Below are 26,541 nucleotides of genomic sequence, written 5' to 3' on the forward strand. Positions count from 1 at the left end.
TAAAGTTTTTCCGGGTCTCAGTCTCCCCCATACATCCCACATCCCGCCCCCCTCCTTTTTGGTCTCCTTGATCACCTTTTACCTTCAACCAGACTCTGGTGTCAGTATTTACCTTGCCACATGTCAGCTCTTCAGAGCAGGGGATTTCCGAGCTCTTCGCCTACTGTTCCATTTTGAGGCCTAGAACAGTACCCAGCACACAGCAGGCACCTCAGACATGCTGCTAAAGGAACGGACAGCTTAGGAATGGGATTTGGACCAAGGCAGGCCGATAAGAAATGGCGGCTGCTGCTTTTCCCCCCCACCTCTGCCTCCTTGCCCCCCACTGAGCTCCCAGCAGAGAAGAATGAGTTGGGGTGGGGGGAAAATCTGATGGTGGAGGCTAGTGCCCCTAGGAGCACCTGTCTTCCTCGTTTGACACAAAAGCTGTCCCTCCTGATTCTTGAAAGGACAGGGCAGAAGCCAGGGGTGGAAGGGAGAATTGTTTCCTTCCATGGTGGGAACATGCAGTTTCTTTGGCCTCTTTGCTGAAGCTGACTTCTTGTGACTGTCCGCAGCTAAAGGTCTGGCTACTCCTTCTGCTGTTTAAGCTAATGAACAGGACAGGAAAGGGTCGCTGAGGCCGTGGCCTTTGCAGCCTTTTTGGCATCTCTTCATTCCCCTCCATCAACTCCTGGGAGGGAGATACAGGGGGGCTTTGCACAGAGACTGCCTGCTGTCTCCAAAAGCCCCAACATGTCCCCTCAGAAAGGTCTTGGGAAGAGCAGGACCCAGGCTGAGTCGCCAGGCTTAGTGGAAGCAAAGACAGAGGGTGTGGATTGAATCTGAGGAATGGAACTCCTTCCACTGAGTCCGGGCCGATATGACTTCATTTTCTAAGGCTTGAAATCCATTGAAGCATAAACCAGATTGCTAGAGAACCGTTTAGTCTGCTTAAGTGGACTAATTACTTTGGAGGCCTTTGGCCGAGCTTCCCGGCTTGAGCACCAGGCATACACCCGTGGCTTGGTGATTCATTAGAGCAGGTCTGGAAGGACCTTTTCCGAAGGGCACTGCCTGGCGAACTGTTAATTACATTCCATAATTGAAAACTGTCACCGTTCAGTCTAGGGCCTCCTATTGTCCAAGCTTCTTTGTTACACCCAACCTTGGTCAAAACGCACATGCAGGGTAGGGTGTGGACACACCTGAGCTTTGCTCAGCGTTCCCGGCCTTTGGGGCGGTGGCACCTGGAGTGAATTCTCACACAGAGGTGAGAATATGGCCTGGGATGGAAAACAGACTGTCAGCGGTAAAGATCCCTGGTGCCTGACACATGGCACTCACCATGGAACATCACCTGAGCGCGGGTCTTGCTGGTGGCTCTCCCGGTTAGTCAACATCTACAATGTGCAGCACTTATGTGAGGTGTTGGCAAGGTACCACAGGGTAGGGAGCGGGAAAGGTGGGGGTACGACAGAGCAAGCGTGAGTGCAGACCTGGGTGTTTGCAGTGTGTGTGTGTGTGCACGCTAGCCTGGTCTGCATAGCAAGTTTCCAGGACAGCCAGGGCTACATCCTAGACCCCTGTGTCAAAAAACAAACAAGATTATATTTATTTGGGTTGGGTGGCATGTGTCCCGTGGCTCGAGCCCTGCTTAGACTTGCTGGCAGGCTCCTTCACCGGATGAGCCATCTTACTGGCCCTATTTGGATTTTTAAAAATTCTTTTAAAATTATGGTTATTTATTCATGTGTGTGGGTATACACAGACCATGGCACACGTGTGTGGGTATGCACACACCATGGCACACATGTGTCGGTATGCCCACACCATGGCACATGTGTGTTGGCATGCACACACCATGGCACACGTGTGTTGGTATGCACACACCATGGCACACGTGTGTGGGCATGCACACACCATGGCACACGTGTGTCGGTATGCACACACCATGGCACACGTGTTTCGGTATGCACACCATGGCACATGTGTGTCGGTATGCACACACCATGGCACATGGAAGTCAGAGGGCTACTTTGAATTGGTTCTCCTTTCACCATGTAGGTATCAGGGATCGAACTTAGGTGGTCAGGCTTGGTGGCAAGTGCCTTTACCCAGTGAGTCCCGTGTTTGGATGTGTTTAGACACCATAAGACACACATGAATCTAATGTCCAAGCCTCATGGTTCTACCTTTGAACCAGCCTTTGGCATCGTCTGGTCCCACCTCTTGGCTGGTTGTAGGCTGTGGTGTTGGTGTGCTTTACCCTGCTCAGTCAGTGGGCGAGCATACTTAGATTTTTGAGGCTCACTGGAGTTCATGGACATCAGGGATATAGCACAGGCACACAGTAGTGAAAATGGTTGCAGAGGAGGCAAGAAGATGAGCTGAAGGAACAGGGCCACCCTCGTGTCCTTGGGGGAACGTGACCTGGGTGGAGGGCTGAAGAGATGGCACAGGATGCTCTCGAAGAGGTTCAGTTCTCAGCACCCAGATGGCACCCACAATCACTTCTTTCTTCACTTATGGGGGAGCCCAATGCTCTCCTTCAGCGACTGTGGGCTCCTGTACGCATGGAGTATACATAAACTCACAGAGGTGCACACACACCACAAAAATCATCTGTGGTTTTAAAGGAGGGGTGAATGAGTGCCATTAGCCAGCTTTCCATTGCTCTGACAAACAATTGGGGTCATTAGCTCATAAAGAGCTCTGTTCTAGGTCACAGTTGTTTTGGTTTTTTTCAGACAGTCTCTCCGTAGCCTTGACTGGCCTAAATTTTGCTGTGACCAGGCCAGTCTCGAACTCACAGAGATCTGCCTAGCTCTGCCTGCCGGGTGCTGGGTTAAAGGCTTGGCTGGCCCCACTGATTGCCATGTGGCGAGTACATACAGTGGAGTAAAACCTCTCACATCTAACCATAGGGAAGGGGAAACAGGGGTCCCACAGCCCCCTCAGGAGCAGCCGCCAGTGGCATGAGACCCTACAGGCCCCATCTCCCAAAGGTCCCACTACCTCCAACGGCCCTGGAGACAAAGCCTCCAACACATAGGCCTTAGGGGGACATCAGGGTTTGATCTGTAGTCGTGGGTTAAGGGGAGTGGGGCAGTCACAGGAATGGCAGTGGTTGGTCACTGTGACTGGTCCAGGCCAGGCAGTGTGAGGGGGTGGTTCTAGGGCCCCAGGGAACTGCTCACCAGAATGGGAACCCCATGGAGGGGCACAGTCAACACAGGCCACCTCACTCTCTCTGGCTTCTAGCTCACGTCCCATTTTGGGCACTGGTGCCATCTAGTTGGTCCACCTCCTCAGCCACAGAGCCGTGTGGACAAAGGGGCCCAGATATGGCCCGGCACAGAGCATAGGCAGATGGCATATAGGGCAGGAGGCTTCAAGATGCGAACAGCTTCAAGATGAAGGCAGCTCTTGACTGTCCGTCTGAGGGTGGCTGGGATCTTCAGATGCAGGATAGGAGGGTCCCTCAGAATCAGAGGGGATCATCTATTTATAAAGGGTGGTTAGGGCTAACAGCAAACTCATGGGGAAGGGTAGGAGAGCCCGGGCTTCTCACTTTCTCTAGGGAAGGGAAGATGTGCTCAAACATCTGGGGTTATCCGGGCCCTGCTTGCTAGGTTCCCTGTGTTACTCTACAGTGAAAATCCCTGTACCCATACTGCCCTAGGAAGGGGGTGGCACTTTCCAGTAGGCAGAGGCCAGCTTGGCCACTGCACTTGCAGGTTTATTGCCCTGAGGGGACAAGCCAATCTCTGAACAGTGGATGTGAGCTGAGCCTACTGAGGCCAGGAGAGTCAAGGGGGAGCCTCATCTTGAACCTGCCCACCAACCCCTGTCCTGGGAAGGAGGAGGCTGTGCTCACAGCCCCTGTCACCAACAGCACATCCTGGGAAGGAGGAGGTTATGCCCATAGCCCCTGTCACCAGTGGCCAGTCCTGGAAAGGAGGAGGCTGTGCTCACATCTGTCTGTCAGCTTTCATCTGATTGTAACCATTTGGGTCATTTTTGTGCCTTCTGAGAAAGCCCCATCTTCTCAGCACCTAAATCTGTCACCACATTTTATGAAAATTGACTCTAAGATGTAATTTTAGCCTAGGAAATCGAGCACTATCTGCATCAAGCGCTGCCTGGGCCTCCTGAGAGTCCTCAGGTGGCCAGTGGGGTAGAATCTCAGAACGAATCATTTGAGAATGGCATCACAGGGCCCTTGAACTTGAAAGTGGGCAGGGGATCCTGCCCCTCCCTCACCAGCTACCTGTCCAAACTGAGGTCCCCAGGGAAAGGGAAAGATAGGAAACAAAGCCTTGGGTGGCATGGCCCAATCACCACCTTACCCTCCGTAGGGCATGCAGCCTAGGCCACCACAGCCACTCAGAGCTTCTCCCAGAACACTGCTCAGTGAGCAATCTCAGACGGTTAACACTTACCACCAGCAGGAAATGGTCTTCCTGGGGCTGTCAGACATGTGCCTTCACACGGCCATGCTGCCACGTGCTTCGTGGTGGGCACCAGTTTAGTCTGGGAAGCTGCTGCAACGCAGATGCCGTAGACGGTGTCCTAGTTTTGTTTTTTTTCATTTCTGTGGCTGTGAACAATATCCTGGCAAAGAGCAACTTAGAAGAGGGGAGGTGGTGGCACACGCCTTTAGTCCCAGCCCTCGGGAGGCAGAGGCAGGCAGATCTCTGTGAGTTCGAGGCCAGCCTGGTCTACAGACCCAAGTTTCAGAACAGGCTACAAAGAGAAACCCTGTCTTGAAAAGCCAAAAAACCCAGTCAACCAAACAAAGGGGAGGGGGAGTTGTTTGAGCTCCAGGTTACAGTCCCTCACTGCAGGGAGGTCACAGGGATGGGGGGGCGGGCATGATCAACAGCTGGTCAGGTCCCATCCAGTCCAGAGCAGAGAGACATGAACGCATGCGTGCTCAGTGCCCTACCAAATTCTCTCATCCCGGAGCCAGGGATGGTGCTGCCCACTCTCAAGCTGACCTCGGTGTCAGGTATTTTCCACTTCCTTCGTCTTGAGTTTGGAAACGCCTGTGTCTCTCACCAGAGTCCCTCAGCACCTTAGCCTAGCCATGTGATTTTATCTCCATCACGTGTGCCTTGCTGGAGTCCACGGGGTGATGATGCATTACAGTTGTATGGCGACGTTTTGGCTGGTTTCCCAGCCCTGGGTAAGCCGCAGTTACTGTCTGTGTGGGTGATGAGGGAGCGGCTGCTGTGACTCTTTCAAAAAGACCTTCCCCACAGGGCCCCTCGTTTTCTAGTGGGCTTTTGGGTGGCTCGCCAGCCACCCAGATTCTACATGACTTTGTTATACCCATCCTGTTGTCTCATTTAGTCAAGAGTCCCAGCCTTGTGAGACGAGGCCCTGAATTTGATGTCGGAACCCTGGTTCCCCACTCAGCTCCAGTATTCTGACTAAGGCGTTTACCTTGCCCGAGTCTCATCTCTAAAATGGGCTTAGGAGAACTCGGAAATTAGAAACTGATGTCCTAGGGTTGGAGAGATGGCTCAGTAGTTAAGAGTGCTTTTCGTTCTTCCGGAGGATCTGCGTTCAATCCCCCAAACCCACAGTTGAGGGGCTCACAACAGCCTATAACTCTAGCCTCAGGATATCTGACACCCTCTCCCGGTCTCCATGGGCACCCACACACGTGTGCACCTACCCAACACAAACACACACATGCACACATAAAAACCTAAGGTTGTGATTCTGATAAGCCCTGAAATCGCTGATGTGTGCCATTGCCCAGGGTGGGCACCTGGCCCCCATCAACCAAACCAACTTGGGTGACATAAGTTAGATCCCAGGTGGCACAGCGGGTGCCTGGGGGGGAGGGGACAGTAAGGATCCTTGCGATCCTTCTGCCACTGTGAAAGGAACAAAGGCCAGTGTGGCCTGAGGGGCGTCAGTGATGGAGTCAGGGGTACAGTCTTCAGAGTCACGAGAGCTGGTCCTCGCTGGGGCTGTGTGCTGTGGAAGGAACTCCCGAGTGGAGCACGGTGGGATTAGCAGCTGCGGAAGTGCCTCTGGTGAGGGACACGGCCTGGTTTATGTCTGGAGTGTCGGCTTTGGCCACGTCACACAGGGTAGGCTGCAGAAGAGGGCAGGCGTTGACATTGACGAGCACCTGCGCGTACAGTCTTAGGACTCTGCTTTTAAACCCTTGGGGCCGGTGCGATGGCTGGGGGAGGGACGAAGGTGCCTGACCACCTGAGTGCCATCTCTGGGACCTGCTCTGTAGAAGGAAATAACTGACTCCTGCAGTATTATTAAATAATAAATATTATTAAATAACGCATAATATTAAACCATTTAATTATGTAATAAATAACAATAGAATTAATAATATTAAATATTATTAAATACTAAATTATTATATAACTGACCTCTGACCTCTACATGCATCATGGCACACACAACTCTCCACACACTAAATACATGAATGTAATAGTTAAAAAAAAACACACACACAAACCTGTTTTGACCTGACAAGGCACTGTCATGGGTCACTTGCCTTCGTTTTTGTCGTTACTAGAATGGAATCCTGGTGCTAGCTCCCTTAGACTTTGGATTAAATGGCAGGATCCATGGTACAGTGCCTGTTTGTACTCAGGCCTGTGTCCTCTATTCCCTTCCTTCCCTTAAGCAGGGACGACTGACATGTCTGCACCACTGCGCATGCTCCATAGCATGGCCGCACCCTCGCGCATGCTCCATAGCCATAGTGTCTCTACTCCCTTGACTCTCCCTGCACCACAGAGGAGGAAACGTGAGGCTCGCCGGACGCTTGTTCCATCCAGCAACTTGACTAGATTGTTCTTCTGAGCCCAGATCCCTGCCCAGGCCACTGAGTTTCAAAGTGGGTTTTGCTGTGTGTGTGGGGGGGACTCCTGCCCTCCTTCAACCTGAGAGCAGACATTATTTCTGGGTGGTATCCAAGCCCTCATCTGCAGAAAGGAACGTGTGTTTTTGGTAGCCTGGAGGTTTTAGGCCTGGTTCCCTGGTGCGCCTAAGTCCTCTGAGGCGTTAGCTTCCAGCTGCCATTTACAGCTGTGGAGCTATTGCCAGAGTGGTTCCAAAGTCAGATGCCAGACCAGTTTCCACCTGTCTACCTGGGAGAATTCGGGCAGGTCTTGGCTCACCAGTGGTTCGGAGCATTAGATGAGTTCGTTCTGGAAGGTTCTCCGGGTGCACACAGAGCCGGCGGTGGTTCTTCCGCTGAGAGACACTGATAGCAGGTAGGAATTAGGGGTGAGCTGGAGGACCGTGGCCCTGGAACCTTCCTCTGGGCTTGCTTGCCCTCACCCATTCCAACAGCCTGGCAAGGCCAAGGAGGGTGGAGCAGTGTGGGAGAGACTGACTTGCTGGTGGCTTGGCAGCCAAGTTCATTGGCAAATGGCTGCTCCCCTCAGGGACCTGGGACCATTTAACAGATTATATAGAACAATGGCTGATTAGAAGCTGAGGTTTGTTCTTTTGGCAGGAAGTCTTTCGTTATAAGCAGCTTAGAATTTTACATCCCCAGCTAGGCACCTTCTCCATCCTGCTCCAGAGGCAGGAAGGCCTTGAGCCTCCTCGCTCAGGCAAGTATCCCAATCATGCACCCCCACCCCATCTTCCACACCTTGATGCCCAAACAGAATAGGGTCCTGTGTGGGAGGCCCTGAGCCCCTGCCCCACACGACTTCTGCTGGGGATTCCATTCACAAAGAGCTTTCCAGACTCAGAACAGCAGGCCTGAACAGAGCCAGATCCTCAGGTCCCTCCATCCTCCCAGGTAGTCAGCTGTTGGGTCCACAGTGAGGCCCAGCTCCCAGCCTTGGACAACACCTCTTCCTTTCCTACTCTCTGAGGCAGCCATGGCTCTTTCTTGGCCTCTAATTTTAATCCTGGTGAACGTGATTCATGATCAGTCAGGGCTGGGCTCAGCAGCCAGGCTTTCAAACCCCCAATTTAGGAGCCATATGAAAATTGCAGGGGAGCTTGGGATGGAAGATAGTCAGTCAGCTCCTGGTCTCCTGTCCCCAGTCACCAAGGCCTCTACAGCTGGGGACCTCAGAAGCTCCCTCCCAGCTACAGTGTGTGAGGCAAGTGTTGTCTCCTGGGGAGGAGTGACTTTATGTTCAGGCTTGCAAAGAGCTGCTCACTCACTACCGACCGAGGCAGGGGGCTGTGGAGATTTACCTCTTCTCTTGCCTGCTGGGTTTCCTGCAGCCTCTGGGCACTCCTCACCCTCTATGTAAAATGGAGACCATAGCGTGTCTTCCTGGGGTTACTGGGGGAACTAAGTGACATCATGGTTGTGGAGAAGTGTTTGAAGACAAGAGAAGTCACAAGACGAAGTTGGAGAAGAGGAAGATTTGATGGAGAGAGGGTGTTGTTGGCAGCTGCTTGGGCTGGAAGCTGGCCTACCCGGGTGCTGTCAGATTTTGTTTGGGCCTCCAGCTCACAAATAAAGACACAGAGACTAATTAATTTTGAAAGCTTGACCTTAGCTTAGGCTTGTTTCTAACTAGTTCTTATAACTTAAATTAACCCATATTTTAAAATCTACATCCTTCCATGAGGCTCATTACCTCATCTCAGTATTGCCCATCCTGCTTCCTCCGTGCCTGGCTGGTAACTCCACCTTTCTCCCCCAGAGTTCTCTGCCCTGAAGTCCCTCCTATACTCTCCTGCCTAGCTATTGGCCATTCAGCTTCCCCCACCACCACCACCAATCACAGCAGGGCATCTTCACAGAGCTCACAAACATCCCACAACACCCTGGCCCCATTTGGACCATTTTCTAATTAGCTGTGTGACCTTGGCCAGACTGCCCAGGCCGGTTACCCTCTGCTTTCTCATTTGGTTAATTGAAAGGACTTGGTCTCTTCCAACTATCAAGTCTTTAGACCCTAGGGTCAACCTGTCAGTCAACCACAGGAGACTTCAGTGTGTATATGAGTGCATGTGTGTGCATGCACGTGTGTGCATGCGTGTGTGCATGTGTAAGTGCAGGCTGTGTGCATTGCAGTGTGCACATAGAGGCCAGAAGCCAATCAAGGAGTCCTTGCCTCCCATCTTGCTTGAGACAGGATCTTTTTTTTCTGTTCACTGCTGTGCACACCAGGCTAGAAGGCCCGAACCTTCCAGGCTTCCCCTGTCTCCCCTTATTGCCATAGGACTCACTTAGAGATGTGAGCTTTATATGGGTTCTGAGAATTCATACTCAGGGCCTCACGCTTGTGTGGCATGCGATTTACCTTCTAAGCCAATCCACCAGCCCCTATTGATTTGTGATCATATCAGTTCCTTCTTGATTTGAAACCACCCTGCCGGGGTTTCAGTTCTGTCTTTATAGCCCAGTAGCTATGTGACCTCAGGAACCCCCCAGTCTCTCTGAACCTTTTTTCTGTTTACTTGTCTGTAAAACAGGGATCTCAATGCTACCACCTCATAAAATAGTTATAAGACTAAGTCAATACATGAGAAAAGTCTAGTGTCTAGCACACAGTAGGGCTACACAGCTCTTATATCTTATAGAATGAATAAATATATAATGATTGTATATTATATATTATGCATAATATAAAATAAGCCCCAGAAAGTTCTTTTGTTTTTTGTTTTGTTGTTGTTGTTGTTTTTCAACACAGGGTTTCTCTGTAGCTTTGGAGCCTTGCGGCGAGCGAGCCCTGACCAGCAGGGAAAGATCACCACCGACACAGGATTCTTCTCTGATCACACTTTAATGAAGCGCTGCTTGGTTGAGGGAGAGCTGGAAGCAGGGGGCCCCGAGCCGGGCTGGGTGGCGGCTTATATAGAGGAGGATGGGGCGTGTCTACTGATTAGGTGACGTGGCAGAAAAGGATTGGTGGAAACCTGTTGCTAGGCAGATGTGGCGCGAAAAGTTCGCGCCACATACTTGTTTACTTTAGCCCTCGGCGCCATCTTGTAATGGCAAAATGTAAGTGCGGCCGCCACAGAGCCTGTCCTGGAACTAGCTCTTGTAGACCAGGCTGGCTTCGAACTCACAGAGATCCGTCTGCCTCTGCCTCCTGAGTGCTGGGATTAAAGGTGTGTTACACCACCGCCCGGTTCTTAGAGTCCATGAGTTGTTTGGCTCATGAGGCTGGATGTCTCATCTGATCTTCAGATTATGCGAGAATCCCAAAGAGCTGGGCCCTAACGCCAGAAGGAATGGGTTTGACAGTGAGAGCAGGCAGGCTGTGAAGGGTGTGATGTTTGAGATAAAGTCTCTGTAGCCCAGGCTGGACTGGAACTTGTTAAGTAGCTTAAACAGACCTTGAATCCTGCTCCTCATCTACAGGAGGATAGGGATCTGGGATTGCAGGCACATGCCCAGCCTGCACGTTGTCAGTATTGGGAACTCAGCACAGCCATCAGGCAGCCTTCCTGAATATCCCTCCACCTTCTTCCAGAGCCACAGGGAACACCCTCTGTTGTTCACAGTTTTGTTTGTTTTTAAAGCAGTCTGGAGAGATGGCTCAGTGGTTAAGAGCACTGCTCTTTCAAAGGTCCTGAGTTCAATTCCCAGCAACCATATGGTGGCTCACAACCATCTATAGTGAGATCTGGTGCCCTCTTCTGGTCTGCAAGCATGCATACGGGCAGAATGCTGTCAACATACTGAATAAATAAATTTTTTAAAGGGGTGTGCCTACAAACCCCTGAGGACATCCTGGTCTAGGCCCATGGCCTGGCCATCCCACTGTGCTGTTCTGACTCTTGCTCCCTACATCCTTGGGTTGTGGGCATTTTAGGGAGCATTATGCCAGGCTAGCAACATCCTTGAGCTGCCTTCTGTTGCTGCACCTGCCAGGTGGTTGAGAGGAGAAAGGGACCCAGATTCTAGAAACCTGGAAGCAACAAAGCAGGTTCCTGTGTGTGTTGCCTGTCGGGCCATGCAGTCTGTGTGCATGTGTGCACGTGTGCATGTGTGCGCATGTGTGTGTGTGTGTGTGTAGGGACTAGGTCAGAGTGTGTTTTCCTGTGGGCTCCTGGCCTCATGCAGAGCTGGGGCACTAGGGACCAGTCACTGTGGGGAGGACCTTAGGGAAGAGAAGGACCTGATTCGTTATGAAACAGGCTTCTAGGAGAAAGCACCCACCTCATAGCCCCCTCAGCCCTGTCCCGTCAGAAAAGGGCTCTCAGTGGCCCCCAGCACAGGGGAGCCCTGTGTATGAAGGATAGGCTTCTGAGTTAGAGGAAAGAAGTCAATTGATCAGACCTGGGGACACCTGAGGAGAAGGTGCAGGGACATGGGAGACATTTCCTTTGGGTGACTGGCCATACTCTATGTAGAGAGTATGCCTAAGTCCCAAGAGTCTCTGTAAGTCACCCAAGCCTCCATAACATGGGCACAGAAGAGAAGAAAGACTGAGACACAGAGAGGTGAAGAGACATAGCCACGGTCCCCCAGGCAGGAGTATGAGCCCTGGAAGAGTGGCCCCAGACTCTGCTGTGAATGGCTTTGCTATGCTGTGGTCATGGGATCTGCTTTGGCAGGCAGAGGTGGAGCTCTGTGCACACCTTGTTCTGTTTAAGAGCCCCATCAAAACCACGGCTCTCCTCCCCAGATGATCCAGGCGTGAGCCCACAGACTCCTGCACTCTGCTGCAGAATCCCAGACCCACTCAGACCCAGGAGAGTGGTTTCGACCTTTGACCCCGAGTGGATCACCTCCCCTTCCCACAAGCCCTCGCTCCAGCACTCATGTGAATGGCCCCAGCAGGGTCACTTCCCACAAAGTAGGGGAGGCTGGCCCCTCATTGTCCCTATGGAAGCCCTTAGATGGGACAATAGCACTGAAATCCTCTTCCAGAAGGTTGCTGAAGTCAGTGCAAGCAAGGGTTGTTTGTTTTCTTTCTTATTTTATTTTTTGAGACAGGTACTTACTATGTAGTCCTGGCTGTCCTGGAACTCTATATAGACCATACTGACTCAGACTCACAGAGATCCACCTGTTTCTGCCTCCTGCATGCTGCTGGGATTAAAGGCATGTGCCACTATGCCTAGCCCCCCTCCACATTTCTTAAAAAAAATATAAAAAATATTACATTTACTTTGTGTGTGTGTGTGTGTGTGTGTGTGTGTGTGTGTGTGTATGGCAGGGTGTGTATGCCATAGGGAGCTTGTAGCGGTCAGAGGACAGCCGTAAGGGGTCAGTTCTCTTTTATCCTGTGTGTCCTGGGATCAAACTGAGGTCATCCGGCTTGGTAGCAAGCGCCTTTCTCAGCTAGCCATCTCGAGGGCTTTTGCCCATTTCTTAGGTGACAGAAATGTTGTCACAGTGGATTTGAGCAGAACGGAGTGAGGGTCAGGACCTGTGGGCTGGAGATTATGTTTGTGAGAGAGAAAATCTGTGTTGGCATCCCAGCAGGAGGGAATTTGCCTCTGATGTCTGCTGAGGTTTTCATAAGGGGTTTCTTTCAAAGACTTGGGTGTGATTAAAGATGTGTTGTAATGGGACAAGCAGCAGTGGGGAGCTGCTCCCAGCAGCCTGCAGGGGCAGCGAAGGCTCTGCTGTACCTGGGTAGAGGGGACGGTGTGTGTGCCTTGGAGATGTTGGACTGAGAAGAGCCCTTCTAGTGCCTATCTGCCTGTTTTAACCGGGGTCTTCCATAGCCAAACCCAGCTGGCAGCAGCCACAGGACAGCCTGTCACCTCTGTATCAGGCCAGGCCCTTGTCCTTCAGTGAGCATAGAAGGCTGACCAGGGTTCACACACCCCACACCCTGTTCTGACATGTTCTGAGGACACCTGAGCACGGGGACTCATCTGTCCCCAGAAATGTCAGTTCTTGTGTGTGGCAGAGCCCCTGGGAGCCACTTAATTCAGTCCCTGAAGAAGTTTCAAGGTTTGCCTCCCTTTGAGGGTCTCAGTGGACTGGATGATCTGCAGTTAATGCCGCTTAATTGATGTTCGCGGAGCTTAGTCATCTGAACCCTCGGGAGCGGCTTCCTCGAAAAGCTTCGCTGGGTTTGTTGCTAGGGACGAAGCTATTCAGAGGGCAAATGCGCTCCTTTCCAAGCTCCTTCTGGTTTGTGCTTTTTATTCTTTCCTCCCATAGGAGGTGTCCCAGTCCTGAGGTCAGGGAGCCTCCCCCTGCCACCCCGCTGTTCCGGGTCCATTGCTCATCCAGCTCAGAATGCCCTGGAAGGTTCAATAAGTCTCCTGCATCTATGTATGCTGTGTACTGGTTTCCTGGCTTTACACAGCCTTAGTTCATTCAGACCCTGTGCTTGCCTGGGGCTTGTTCAGGGTTCAGGATGTTCATGCTTTCTCCCTGGTCCTCCGAGCTCAGAGCTTGGGCCAAGCAGTGGTTCAGAATTGACCAGAGGGATGGACAAGAAGGTGTCCAGGCTCTGGACTCCAGGCTGGTGAGGGGCCTACCCTCCTCCCCTGCTCACCCATGATGGGATGGATGCCCACAGCTGGTGAGGGGCCTGCCCTCCTCCCCTGCTCCCCCGAGATGGGATGCACACAGCAGTTAGAACATAGGCAGGCTCTGTCTCGGTCTCCGTAAGGCCTTTCTGCCTAGAGACCTCAGCAGATCTGTGTGAAATACAGCACCCAGGTCGACTCCCCCCCCCCCCCCCCCACTATCGTCAGTTTGGTTATATTCCTGCTTTCATTAGCAGGAGTATCCGTTGAGCCCGATGGAGACTCCGGTGGCCTCTTCGATTTTGAAAAATCTGAGTTTCAGCACTCACACCCGTCTCTGTTATTAGTCCAGCTAATGAACGCCGGAAAGCTTCCTAAGCAGCCCCTGGCTGTTGATTTCACAGTTGGGGTGTGCATATATTAATTACATCTGAGTCCTAGAAATCCTTCAAGCCCCTCCATATTCCAGGGACCTTCGGAGCCCCCTCCCATCCTGTTTCCAGGGGAACCCCATCTCCTTCTCTGGCAGTGAACTGGTCTCCAGGGAATCCCCTGTGTCGAAGCTTCAAGTGCCATTTTCAAAGCAGCTGCTGTCATCCTCCCTGATGGGGGGTGGGGAGTGGGAGTCGCATGGGGGGTAGGGGGTGTTCCGTGGGGCCTGTGCTGGAGAAGGGGGCTCTGCCAGCCCCGCGGGGAGGATGCTTCAGGCTAGATGCGGTGAAAGAGAGCGGAAGGGTGTCTGGCCTTCCCAGAGAAGTCTCTAAACCCTAAGTGTTTACCTGCAGGCCTCCTGCAAGGAAGCCATTAGGAGAAATTTTCCTTTTGTCTGAAGACAGGAGGTTTGCGTGGAAGGGGCGGGAACATGTGGGCAATCCTTTGCAGCGGGTGCCATCTTTGAGAGGTGGTTATGGAATTCAGAGGAGAAATAGGAGGCCAGTTTTATTGAACCTGGAGTGCCCCCACCGCCCCCCATTGCTCGCACACAGCGGGGCCATTCTTAGTGTCTGATTTTCATCAGTTCAGATGGTGCCCAGCAGTCTGACGAAGTAAAAAATATAATGGGCTTTGGAGTTCCTTGCTGTGCAGCCGTGGGCAGCTTACTTAACCTTGCTGATTTGTTTCTGCGCTTGTAAAACGGGTAATAACCCTCAGGATTTTTACAAGAATTAAATGAGATAGCTTAATGAGCCACTTGATCTACAGAACATTCAGTAGAGGCTCAGTAAATGTTAGTTTTCCTCCTCCCTCCCACTGTCCTCATTCATTAGCTCTCAACCCCATGGGCTTGCTAGCGGTGTCTAGAGACCCTCCCAGACGCAGCTGTTTGGGCCCCACGCTCTTCGATTCGACTTTAATTGTCCTGTGGCGGGGCTGAGCGTGGGTATTTTTTTAAGCACCTGTTAAAGCAGGATTAAAAAAAAAATCTGATTCTCACACAGAATGAAATGAGCACAGGGACAAAACTGCACAGCCCCACGAGACAGTGAAAACAACACATGGCTAGGTGCATGGTGAGTCTGAATTAGTACATGGGTAGTTTAGGTGTGTCCACGCAGGCCTGGGAGGAACGAACTGCACTGCGTTCCTCAAGCTCACTTGTCTAGGTCTGCTGGGTGTAACCAGTCACACTGGGCACTGAGCTCACTGGTCTGTAGGGCAGAAAAGACACTGTAAGAGATGAGGTCCTGCGCTGGAGCTCAGGGTCCTGCACTGGAGCCCTGGGTCCTGCACTGGAGCTCAGAGTCCTGCACTAGAGCCCTGGGTCGTGCACTGGTGCACAGGGTCCTACACTGGAGCTCAGGGTCCTGCACTGGATCTCTGGGTCCTGCACTGGAGCTCAGGGTCCTGCACTGGAGCTCAGGGTCCTGAACTGGGGCTCAGGGTCCTGCATTGGAGCTCAGGGTCCTGCACTGGGGCTCAGGGGTCCTGCACTGGAGCTCAGGGTCCTGAGCTGGTGCTCTGTATTTCATTCCATTCTTTTTACAAGTATTTGTGAGTGTGTACATGTACGTGTGCCTGTGCACAGGCACAGAGTTCAGAAGAGGGCATCAGATGGCCTCCTCTGTCAGCCTCCACTTATTCCTGTGAGTCAGGATCTCTCCCTGAACCTGGGGCTACGCTAGAAGCCAGCAAGCCACAGCGATCTTCCTCCCTCTGCCCCACCTTGGATCTGGGCTTTATAGGCATGTGGGCAATGCCCAGCTTGTTATGTGGTTGCTGGGATCTGACCTCAGGATTATGCAGCTAGTACTCATAACCACTAAACCATCAGTCTGCCTACACCTATCCCCACCCACATACACTTTTTTTAAAAAAAGACCAGGTGGGGGCTGTAAAGACAATAGTGCAGGCTATTCTCAAGTTTACTGTAGCTAAAGAACTTTGGACTTCAGATCCCCCATTTCTACCTCCTGAGTGCTAGGATTCCAAACATTGCACCCCAGCTTAGGTGCTTTAGTTGCTGTGACTGCACCATGTCATAGGTATTGTTCAGTGACTCTGAGTGCAATAGAGAATCTTCCAGTATGGCTCTCATGTTCTGCTCCTGTACCTCAGTACTAAGTGCCATGTCTGCCTATGCTAAGGTCTCCAAAGCTGTTTAGAGCCTGGGTGTAACTCTTGGCTCCGTGGTAGAGCACTTGCCTAGCATGGGCAAGGCCCTGGGCCGACCCACAGCTCTGCAAAAGCAACCTTTGTGGAATACAGAAAGGGCTTAGATAAGGCAGGGAATGTGCAGGAGGCAAGGCAGCCTCCACCCTCTGCCAGGACCTCACAGTTCCCGAGAAGGCTTCGGCTACACTGCCCTCATTCAGCTCCTCCCTGGCCACTCCAGAGTGTTTGCCATGAGCCAGTCTTAGCGTAGGTCTCATCTCCACATACCCGTGGCACCTCGTGGCATAGAACTCATAACCTGACTTGTGCCTTTGGGTCAGCGAGTCTTGACTGTGTGCTCCTGGACAAGTTGCTTGGCTTCTCTGGGCTTCTCATCTCTAAGAGAGGGAAGCCTGCCACAAGACATTGCATAGGACTAGGGCACAAAGTATTCACAGGTTGTCTGGGGCATGGTGTATGTTCATGGCCCTGTAGGGTAGAGAGAAACTCCGTGAGTAATTTCCAGGCAGTGGTGGCAAGGGAGCAAGATGGAGAACCATGCTCTCAAGCCTCAGGGATCAGCCCGTGTGGAGGAGCCCATAGGAGCTGAGAATGCTTGAGGCTTGCAGAGGAGGTGGGGCCAGGAGAAGGGCTGTGAAGCTGGGGTTGGCAGGGCCAAGGTGGGAAGGCACTGAGTCTCCAGTAGCTGCTAACTTTACGAATGTGAGCAAGACAGCAGGAGCCTCCAAGATGCAAGTCCCATGATTGACTTGTGTGCCTTTTGCTTACCAGGTGTGTGTTGTTAAACTGGGTCACGAGGCACACACCTGTAATCCCAGCGTTTAGGGCAGAGGCAGGTGTGTCAGGAATGCAACGCCTTGAGACTAACCCAGGCTATCTAGTGAGCCCTGTCTCAAAATAAACAAACAGGGATGTGTGTGAGGTCCAGCCCACACTCCAAGGTGGGAATAGGAGGGGATGGATCCTCAAGGAGGCTGCCTCCCACCATCAAGTCTCTTGTGACTGCAGGAGGGGTGTCAATCATCTACACATAGCCCAGGTGTTGGGCAGTAGAAGCAGGAGTTCAAGGTAGAGCATCAGCTCCTTAGAGACTTTGAGACTAACCTGGGGTACATGGGACCATGTCACACACAAACTGAAAAAGTAAACCCCTAATTGTGGAGCCTGTCAGAGGCAACCGTGGTTACAGGGTTGATACATGTTCAGCGGTGACTCAGAGAAGTAAACTTAGGATGAAAATATCTAGAAGGTTCCCTAGGAGAATCGTATCCACAGTGGGCCTTGAGGGATTGGAGGACCTGTGTGCTGATGAGTTTTATGTCATCTTGACACAAGACATCATCATCAGAGAGGAAGGAGCTTCAGTTGAGAAAATGCCCCCATAAGATCAGCTAGCCCATTGTGGGTGGTGCCATCCCTGGGCTGGTGAGCCTGGGTTCTATAAGAAAACAGACTGGGCCGGGCGATGGTGGTGCACGCCTTTAATCTCAGCACTCGGGAGGCAGAGGCAGGTGGATCTCTGTGAGTTCGAGACCAGCCTGGTCTACAGAGCTAGTTCCAGGACAGGCTCCAAAGGCACAGAGAAACCCTGTCTCGAAAAACCAAAAAGAAAAAAAAGAAAAAGAAAACAGACTGGGGGCTGAGCAGTAGTGGCCCAGACTTTTAATCTCAACATTAGAGAGACAGAGACAGGTGAATCTCTGGGTTTGAGGCCAGCCTGCGCTACAGAACAAGTTACAGGACTGCCATGGCTACACAGAGAAACCCTGTCCCCCGCCCCACCCAAAAAAGACAAGAAAAGAAAGAAGAGAGAGAAGGAGGAGGAGGGAAGGAGGGAGGGACAGGTGGGAGAGAGAGAGAGAGAGAGAGAGAGAGAGAGAGAGAGAGAGAGAGAGAGGGGGGAGAGAGAGAGAGAGAGAAGAAGAGATGAGAAGAGAAGAGAAGAGAAGAGAAGAGGAGAAGAGAAAGCTGATCAACCCAATAAGCAGCTCCTTCCATGGCCTCTGCATCAGTTCCTGCCCTGACTCCCTTCAATGATGAACTATAATGTGGAAGTATAAGCTGAAAAAGTCCTTTTCTCCCCAAGTTGCTTTCGGTCATGGTTCTCATCACAGAAGTAGCAGCCCTGACTAGGACAACCTACCTGGTAGTGAGGGGAGTCCAGGCCAGGAGCCCATGGCCTGGGCTAAGGGCAAAACCAGAACACAGGGCCACTCGGGTCTGATACTATTTACCATGCAAGAGATGCCTGGAGCTCATGCCTGGAGAGGGAGGGAGGAGTGGGGGAGGAGAGGCAGTGTGAAGAGATGTAGCCCTGTTTGCAGGAGGCAGCACCCAATGCCTGCAGCCTAGTGCCGTGGGCTGGAGCCGCACTGGCCCTGTTACACCAGCGCCTTCTTGTCTTGCAGTTTGGACGCACCGAGGTCATTGATAACACGCTCAACCCAGACTTCGTGCGCAAGTTCATTGTGGATTACTTCTTTGAGGAGAAGCAGAACCTCCGTTTTGACCTGTGAGTGGAAGGTGGGGCTCATGCTGGAGGGGCTAGGGGAGGGGATAGAGTCCTTGGGACTAGGGCCTGGGGGTGACAGGATACAGGTGGAAAAGCAAGGATATTCTGGGAAGTCGGGAAGATAAAAGTGGCAGGTGAAATCTACCTCCAGTCTTGCTAGGGTGTGGAAAAGGGGGTGCCAGATCTTATCCAGCATTTTTTCATTTATGTGCGCGCGCGTGTGCATGCGTGCGTGCGTGCGTGCGTGCGTGTGGGTGTGTTGGAACCAGGTGAATTGCCTTACTCTGGGAGCATCCATGGAGGCAATTCAGGCCTCCACCTGGTTGACTTTTGTTCCCTGGCGTCCAGGGTACCTGCTGGCCTCTCCCCATGTTGGGAGGTGTGTCTAGTCTCCCCGAGTCATGAGACAAGTCGGGTTCTGGTATCTGTGTTTCCCCAGAAAGAGGGACAGGGCCATCAGGAGGACTTTCCCCCTTGGAAACCAGGCAGGGAGTTTGTGTCATTTCCAGGGGCTGTGAGGGAGAGGGGCAGGGTCGCAAAGGGCAGTGTCCTGGAGAAGAACCGAGTGGAAAGAAAGATTCCTGGGGGATTCTGGCAAAAATATGGGGTGAGCTGAGGGAGGTAAAAACTTGGAAGCTAGCGTAGGAAGAAGAGAAAGGCAGAGAAGTGTGAACAAACATGGCCCATGACGTGACAAAGAAGTTTGGTGACAGTCTGGAGAGGCAAACTACTCGAGACAGTTCAAGACAGTGGGGTGCTGATCCCCAGCCCTCAGCAGGTGCGTGCATCTGAGCCTAAAGCAGGGGAGGCTGCTGGAGGAAATGCTGCAAACAAGATCCTTGGAGAGGAGGCTGCAGCTCAGCTGGCTCCAGGAGAGGGGACCAGCTCGGCTGCAGGAGCAGCTCGCAGCCCACTCGGGTGGAGGTCGTGACCAGGCCCGGGTAAGGAGAAGGTCTGAGTACAGGGCTCCCAGACAGACCACGCTGAGGCTGGGAAGACAGGCAACTGGCAGTGATGGAGAGGGTGACTTAGCCACCTGTGACCCAGCCAGGATACAGGTTCACTTGTGTCATTTCCCATTCTTAGTGAGGTAGAACGCGTGTGCAGGGAAACACACAAATCTTTAAAAATGAATCATGTTTGTTTGTTTGTTCGTGTGAGTCTATGTGTGTGCCGTGGTGGGGTGTGAAGGCCAAAGGGCAGCTTGTGAGAGGTGTGGGTCTCGGGGATTGAACTCAGATCATCAGGCTTGGCTGAAAGCATCCCTAATTGCCAAGTCATCTCACTGGCTGGGAAATGCATAAATCCTGAGAGAGAGCCACAGGACTGTCTCCAACCTGTCTTCACAGAGATTGGGCGGGAGGAGCCTCCAAGGGTCCCAGTGCTCGGGAGTGGGGGGGGGAATCTGACTCTACTCAGGGTCCCAGGCAGAGTTTGGTGGGATCTCCCCTGCCTGCCTTTACCATTTCTCTGTGTTCCCTGTAGATACGATGTGGACTCCAAGAGCCCGGATTTATCTAAACACGTGAGTTCTGCCTGTGACTGCCCAGCAAGCCCAGGCTCTCTTAAATGCCGTAACCTGACTGGGCCCTGGACTTCACTCAAAGAGCATGTATCCAGGACTGCACGTTGTGAGGGAGGTGGGGTGGCTGTGAACGCGGTGGCTGACGCTGGTCTCTTCTGCCCTGGGTATGCAGGATTTCCTGGGCCAGGCCTTCTGCACCCTTGGAGAGATCGTGGGGTCCTCTGGGAGCCGCCTGGAGAAGCCCCTCACGTAAGTGTAGAAGGGGTACAGCCTGTCCAGGTGGCTCCCACCCTGCTGAGAGTCTGCGGGTGTTGGCCGCAGACAGACAGCCAGGGCTTTTGGAGAGGGATCCCAGGCCCCGCCCTCTTGCGCAGGTCCAGGCTGTTAGAGCTTGCGTTCTGCAGGGAGGGGGAGGGGCCATGACTGAGAACTACCTCGTCAGTTTGTAACCCACCTCTCTAACTGTGTAAGAGACCAGAGGACACCAGGGGAAGTAACACATCCAAGGCCACACAGACAGCAGTGGGAAAGCTGAAATTTGAGCCTGGGATTTATTTGCACAGCGTATTTCTCCCCTTATCCACGGTGTGTAGGTGTAGACCTGAGCTGGAGCTAAGAACAGGCTGGAACTGGGGGGAAAGAGGGACACTTCTCACCTCCCACCTCTGATAGTCTACAGGAGAGCTGTCACTCTGAGCAGGATGGGGAGTCGCCAGGATTCCCTCTGAGCAGCTGTGGATGGCTTGTCCTTATTCCTGAGGAAGCCCTCGGGGCAGGGCCCTGGCAAGGGCCGGCACAGACCAGGACAAATGTCCAGGCCACAGGGCAGGCAGGAGAGAGAGGGGGTTCATGAACCCCTCACTGGCTTCTGCCAGGTTTCTGTCCTCACACTGTAGTTCCTAACTGGTGTGTTTCTATGTGCGTGTGTGTGTGTGTGTGTGTGTGTGTGTGTGTGTGTGTGTACCTGTGCTTATCTGTATGCGTGTGTGCATAAGTGTGTGTGTATAAGGAACAGACTCTCCTAGACCCTTACCTGTAACTCCCCAGCAACTACATGGTAGAATCAGGACCCCAAGAAAGGTTTCTTTTTCTCCTCAAAAGTCCCATCTCTGGGTTCCCCGAAAATTAATAATAGCTACCATTTATTGAGATCAGGAGAAAAACTCAGTTTTGGAGATTCTGGAGCTTAAAGAATTTGAGGCATTCTTCAAAAAATATGATACAAGAAGATGGGGAGACGGCGTTGTGGGAAAAGCACTCGAGCACGAAGAATAGATTCCCACACACAAGCTCCACAGACTTGGCAGCCTGTGACCCCAGCCTCAGAGGCATGGTCGGGCTCTTGGCTGGTTACACAGAATTGCGAAGCTCCAGGCTCCCGATGCCTTGGCTTATATAGTGATGGAGGAAAGAGATCAGCCTCTGGGCACACACAGGCACACACATGTGTGTCCACACTCACAGATGGTGCAAAGTCACATTTGCTAGATAGTCCCCAACACATCCTTAACTGGTTAACCACAGCAACGGTATGGAGGGGGCTGAGACAGCTCAGCAGTTACGAGCGCTTGCTGCCTTAGGGGACATGAGTTCGCTTCGGCATACCAGTGTCAGGTGGTTCAGGATCACCTGTCACTCCAGCTCCAGGGGACCCAAAGTCCTCTTCCAGACTCCAGGCACCTGCATGCATACACACAGGCACATACACTCGTAAATAAAATAACTCCTAAAAACACGAGCAGAATGTAGATCTCGTTTTTCCTTGGAGGCTCGAAAGTCGTGGAAACACGTGAAGTAGTCGCTTTTACTCAGTTCATTTAGGTGTCTCACAAAACCAACGAAGACTTCATTTAGAATTTTTAAGGATTTGTTGTTGTTTGGTTGGTTGTTTTTAGTTTATTGTTTATTTTAAGGTTTTACTTGTGGAGTTGTTTGTTTGTTTTGTTTTTTGAGACAGGGTCTTTTTTATGTAGCACGATCTGGCCTGGAACTCACTATGTAGATAAGGCTAAATTATAGATTTATTATCCTTTGTTTGTGTGTTTGTTTCAAGATGGGGTTTCTTTGTTTAGCCCTGGCTGTCCTGAAACTCACTCTGTAGACCAGGCTGGCCTTGAACTCACAGAGATCGCCTACCTCTGCTTCCTCAGCGCCACCATCACCCAACTTGAATTATAGATTTATTTTTTAAAATATTTATTTATTAAGTATACAATATTCTGTCTGCATATATGCCTGCAGGCCAGAAGAGGACACCAGATCTCATTACAGATGGTTGTGAGCCACCATGTGGTTGCTGGGAATTGAACTCAGGACCTTCAGAAGAGCAGGCAATGCTCTTAACCACTGAGCTATCTCGCCAGCCCCGAATTATAGATTTAAAGAGGCCCAAAAATTGTATCCAGTTCCCAAGACTGGAAGGATGACTCACGAGTTAAGAACACATACTTCGGGGCTGGGAAAATGGCTCAGCGGTTAAGAGCATTGGCTATTCCTCTGGAGGACCCAGTTCAATCTCCAGCACCCACATGACAGCTCACCACTGTCTGTAACTTTGGCTCTAGGGGATCTTGTACCCTCATGCAGACATACATGCAGGCAAAACATCAATTTATGTAAAATTAAATCTTGAAAAATTACAAAAAACCCCAAAGCCCAAAACTTCATACTGCAGCTGTGTGTGGTAGTGCACAACTTTGCCCCAGCACCCACCCCAGGTGACTTACAAGTGCAACGCCATCTACAAGGGACTGGACTGGACACCTCTGGTCTCTTGTGCACACACCCACATGCAGACACACACACACACGCACACATACGAGTTAAAAATAGTAAAAACAAATTTAAAAGGGGAAGAAGGAAAAGTGGGATTTTCCCAGGAGAAATCCCAGTTAGCTCTTGTTCAATAGCAGTGTTCAGGGCCTTTATTTTGAATTTGTATGTTTTAAATTTATTGTTATTTACTCTTTGACAGTCTCACACATGCATATAGTGCGTTTTCATCATCCTCCTTCCCAATTGCCCTCTCTTATCGCCTTCCTACTCCCTGTGGCCGAGGAGAGGCCTAGGATTGCTCCTATACCTCCCAGCTCCCACCTGAGTCTACACCTAAGCAGTTACAGGGCCATTTCTTGCCTACTGTCACCTGTCCACCTTGGGTAGGGGATGGAGGGGTCTTCCCCACAGAAGATGCGCCCAAGGACAAGCAAGATCTGAAACGTGGAGTCACAGGAATGCTGCAGGGGAGGCAGGTCCTTTCCCCCAGGAGGTCTTGTGTTTCTAAGTTTAGCCGTTCATGACTAAACCCCACCAGCAGCTCCTGTTTACTGGGCATCTATTCTGGGACAGATGTGAGGGTCAATGTTTTGCTGGTGAAATCTGCGCAGGAAGTCCTTGGTGCCCATGGGCTCCACATACATGTACTCTATCAACTAAATGCTTTTTAAAAGGCTTCATATTCCTGAACGTGTGCTGTCGTCGTCTCCCTGGTCACCATTCCCTGGATGATACAGTCCAGCCAGCCTATGCCGATCATTTACTCTGTGTTAGGTATCGTAAGACCCCTAAGGATGGCTTAAAATATAGGAGATGCCAGGCATGGTGGTGCGTGCAAGTAACCCAGCAGGAGGAGTTCAAGGCCATCCTCAGCTACACAAGTTGAAGGCCAGACTTGGCTACATGAGATTCTGTTTATTTACAAATTTATTCACTGCTTATTTACAAATAAATAGTAAAATAAAATATATGGCAGAATGAGTGTGGCTCCTATTCAAGTACCGTAGTGGCCTTTTAAGAGATTTGTACATCCAGAGGCCTGTCCCACAGGGGCCGAGAACCAGTGCCTTGTGCCTATGAGGCAATGAATGACTGCACTGGTTTGTTTCGTTCTGTTTGAGGGTAGAGGGGGACGTTGTTGTTTTGAGACAGAGCCTCACTACAGGGCAGCCTCAAACTCAAGATCCTCTGCCTCAGCCTCCTGAGGACCGGGATTGCACGTGCACTGCCACACACAGCTTCCTTTGAGATTTTTCTGTCGGGGACCAGGGTCTTCGTCTACAGCCCAGGAAAGCCTCATGGAGATTGTTCTGCCTCAGCCTTCCAGATGCTAGAGTTGTGGGCCTGTACCACCCCACCCTGTCCAAGGCGCAGACCGAGGTCACGTCTGCTAAGGCCGCTCTCCTTTGCTTGGGCTGACCGTAGTTTTTCTTCTTCTATCTTCATGGAGCCTGTCCTTCTGTGTGTGGACAGTCAGGCCCCACCCACGTGACCTCAGCTCCTAATCAACTCCTTTTTTTCTTAAAAGTTTTTTATAATTATTTTTACTTAAGTGTGTATGTCTATATTGGTGTGTGGGTGTGTGCACTTGAGTGTAGGTTCCCTTGGATCCCAAAAGAGGGGATCCAAACTTGGTTCCTCTGGAAGAGCAGTCCTTGCTCTTAACTGATGAGCCATTTCTCCAGCCCTTTTAAAGGTCCTGTCTCCAAATATAGTCATATGGAGTGCTGAGGTTTGGGCCTTCAGCATGCGAGTGGGAGGGACGGTTTAAGTCATTGAGGCCCAGTGATGTGACAGAGACCGTCTCCACCTGCCGCAGGTGTCTGGGTCACCTGGAACAGAGGAACCCATTCCACCTTAGGGTTTCTGAGTAGGCCTGAGGCATGTATGTGATACATTTGCTGGAGCCGCTGGGGCCGCTGGTCTGGGGCCCCACTCTGAACACTTCAGGGGTAGCCTGACTTGCCCAGGGTTTCACCCAAAGGTCTGGGAAGTATCCCTTCTGTGATCTGGGTTTTGGTCCTGTTTTAGTGACTTCCGGGGCAGAGGCTCCAGACATCTGCAGGTTGGCCCATGAGGACTGGGGTCGTGGGCTCACGCTTGGCTTTCTCTTCCTTTGTCTCCACAGAATAGGAGCATTCAGCCTCAACTCCCGGACAGGCAAACCTATGCCAGCTGTGTCTAACGGGTAGGTCACCATGCAGCTGTGGCCTTCTGCATTCAGCCAGTTCTAAAGAGTTCACCTGCCTCTGGGCCCAGTTCCTGATCTACTGTTAACCCCTGGGTAGGAAGACAGAGGGTCCTGGGTCCCTTCATAAGGTCTCCGGCGCCAAGGTGACAGCCTACCCTCTTCTGTCCGGGCCAGAGGTGGGGCCTTGTGAGCCCTGGTGGCTCTTGGGACTTTAGGGAGTAAGGAGGGATTCGAACAAGTGTCATGTGTCGAGGGTGGATGGGCCTGGGACCTCTCAGTTCCCTCTTTCCTCCCTTTCCTCATCTAATACCCCCTTGGCTCTCCCTCCTCCATGGCTTCTCTATTAAATATTAGCCTTCTCTTCCCTATGGAGTTGATTTGGCTCAGTCCCACCCTCCCCCCCACACACATACACACATACACATACACATACACACATGCACTTCTTTCATAGCTTACCGGCTGCAGAGAGCCATCTACTTCTTCCAGTTCCCCCTCCGACTTTGTGCTTTTGGCTGGCCCCATAAAAAAAACGTGACCAACACAGACCCTCCATGGGTCTTCCCTCTCCTCTCCTGAGGAGCATCTCCGTCCTGGTTTCTTTCTCATACCCTGTGGACCTAGGACCTTTGGGGCTGAGTGAGGGAGTCCCACCCGCTGCTTGCATGTAAGGAAAGAGCCTGGAGGAGCCATATGTGCACCCCCCCTTACAGCTCAAGACCAGCATGGCTTCTGGTTTATGGGGAGAGTAGATGCCAGAGAGCTGAGAGGGAGCATAAGCAGCTGTAAGAGGGGGATCAAGTCTGGAGGGAGGGAGGGAGGTGGGGAGAGGAAGGCCAAGCTGGTGGAAGCAGGCTGAAGCAAGAGAGGAGGGAAAGCAAGACCAGAAAAAGAAGGTGGAGTCCAAGGCAGAGCAACAGATGGAGAACCAGGGGCGGAGGAAGCTGCTGCTGAGGATTCTGGTCTCTACCAGACCAGCGTGTGGGGAAGGACTGCCCGAGAGTAGGGGCCAAGCTGCAGCACCGCCACCTGCCTGGGGCAGGGTTGGCCCCTCATCTGCTCACCCAGTTTGGAGAAACCTGGACTGTGTCTTCAACCCCAGGAGGCTTCTCTTTCTCTCCTCCCTCCTCTGCTGGGAGCCTCTCCCTCCAAAGTGATGCTGGGTGAAGCTCCAGCTGTGGTCCTCAAAGGCTTCCACACATAGCTCGCTGCTGCTGCCCTGGACTGGGCAGGAGACAGGGTCTGGATTCCACAGCGACCCACTGCAGTGCAGCAAGGCTGCGGGGAGGGAGACTGAGGTCGGTTGAGGGCCTTCTCTGCACAGGGCCCTGTGCGTGCATGTCTGGAAAGCAGATTCTGTGTCACTCCCAAGTGTGCGCAGGGGCAGAACCCTAGTCACAGCTGCCCCACAGCCTCACACGTGACTCTCCCCCTCGGTCACCCTATGATCCCCCAACTTAGTCTCAAACCTTAGAGTGGCGTGGGCTAGTCCTTGGGGGCATGCCCCCCACTTCCACCAAAAGAGAACAGGTGGTG

General features: G+C 52.0%; 1 protein-coding gene across 2 annotated transcripts in view; it reads left to right on the top strand.

Annotated features, from left to right (window-relative positions):
- The window catches only part of Cpne5 (copine 5), an 82,640-nt gene that overhangs the window by 16,439 nt on the left and 39,660 nt on the right, over positions 1-26,541 (top strand). For both annotated transcript variants that reach the window (XM_038342913.1, XM_038342914.1), the window contains exons 4-7: positions 18,411-18,514; positions 20,000-20,039; positions 20,212-20,288; positions 24,943-25,002. In XM_038342913.1, the coding sequence (XP_038198841.1) occupies positions 18,411-18,514; positions 20,000-20,039; positions 20,212-20,288; positions 24,943-25,002 (281 nt within the window). The remainder of the gene's footprint in view (positions 1-18,410; positions 18,515-19,999; positions 20,040-20,211; positions 20,289-24,942; positions 25,003-26,541) is intronic.

Source organism: Arvicola amphibius, chromosome 9, assembly GCF_903992535.2.
Source record: "Arvicola amphibius chromosome 9, mArvAmp1.2, whole genome shotgun sequence".
In the NCBI taxonomy this organism is placed as follows: Eukaryota; Metazoa; Chordata; class Mammalia; order Rodentia; family Cricetidae; genus Arvicola; species Arvicola amphibius.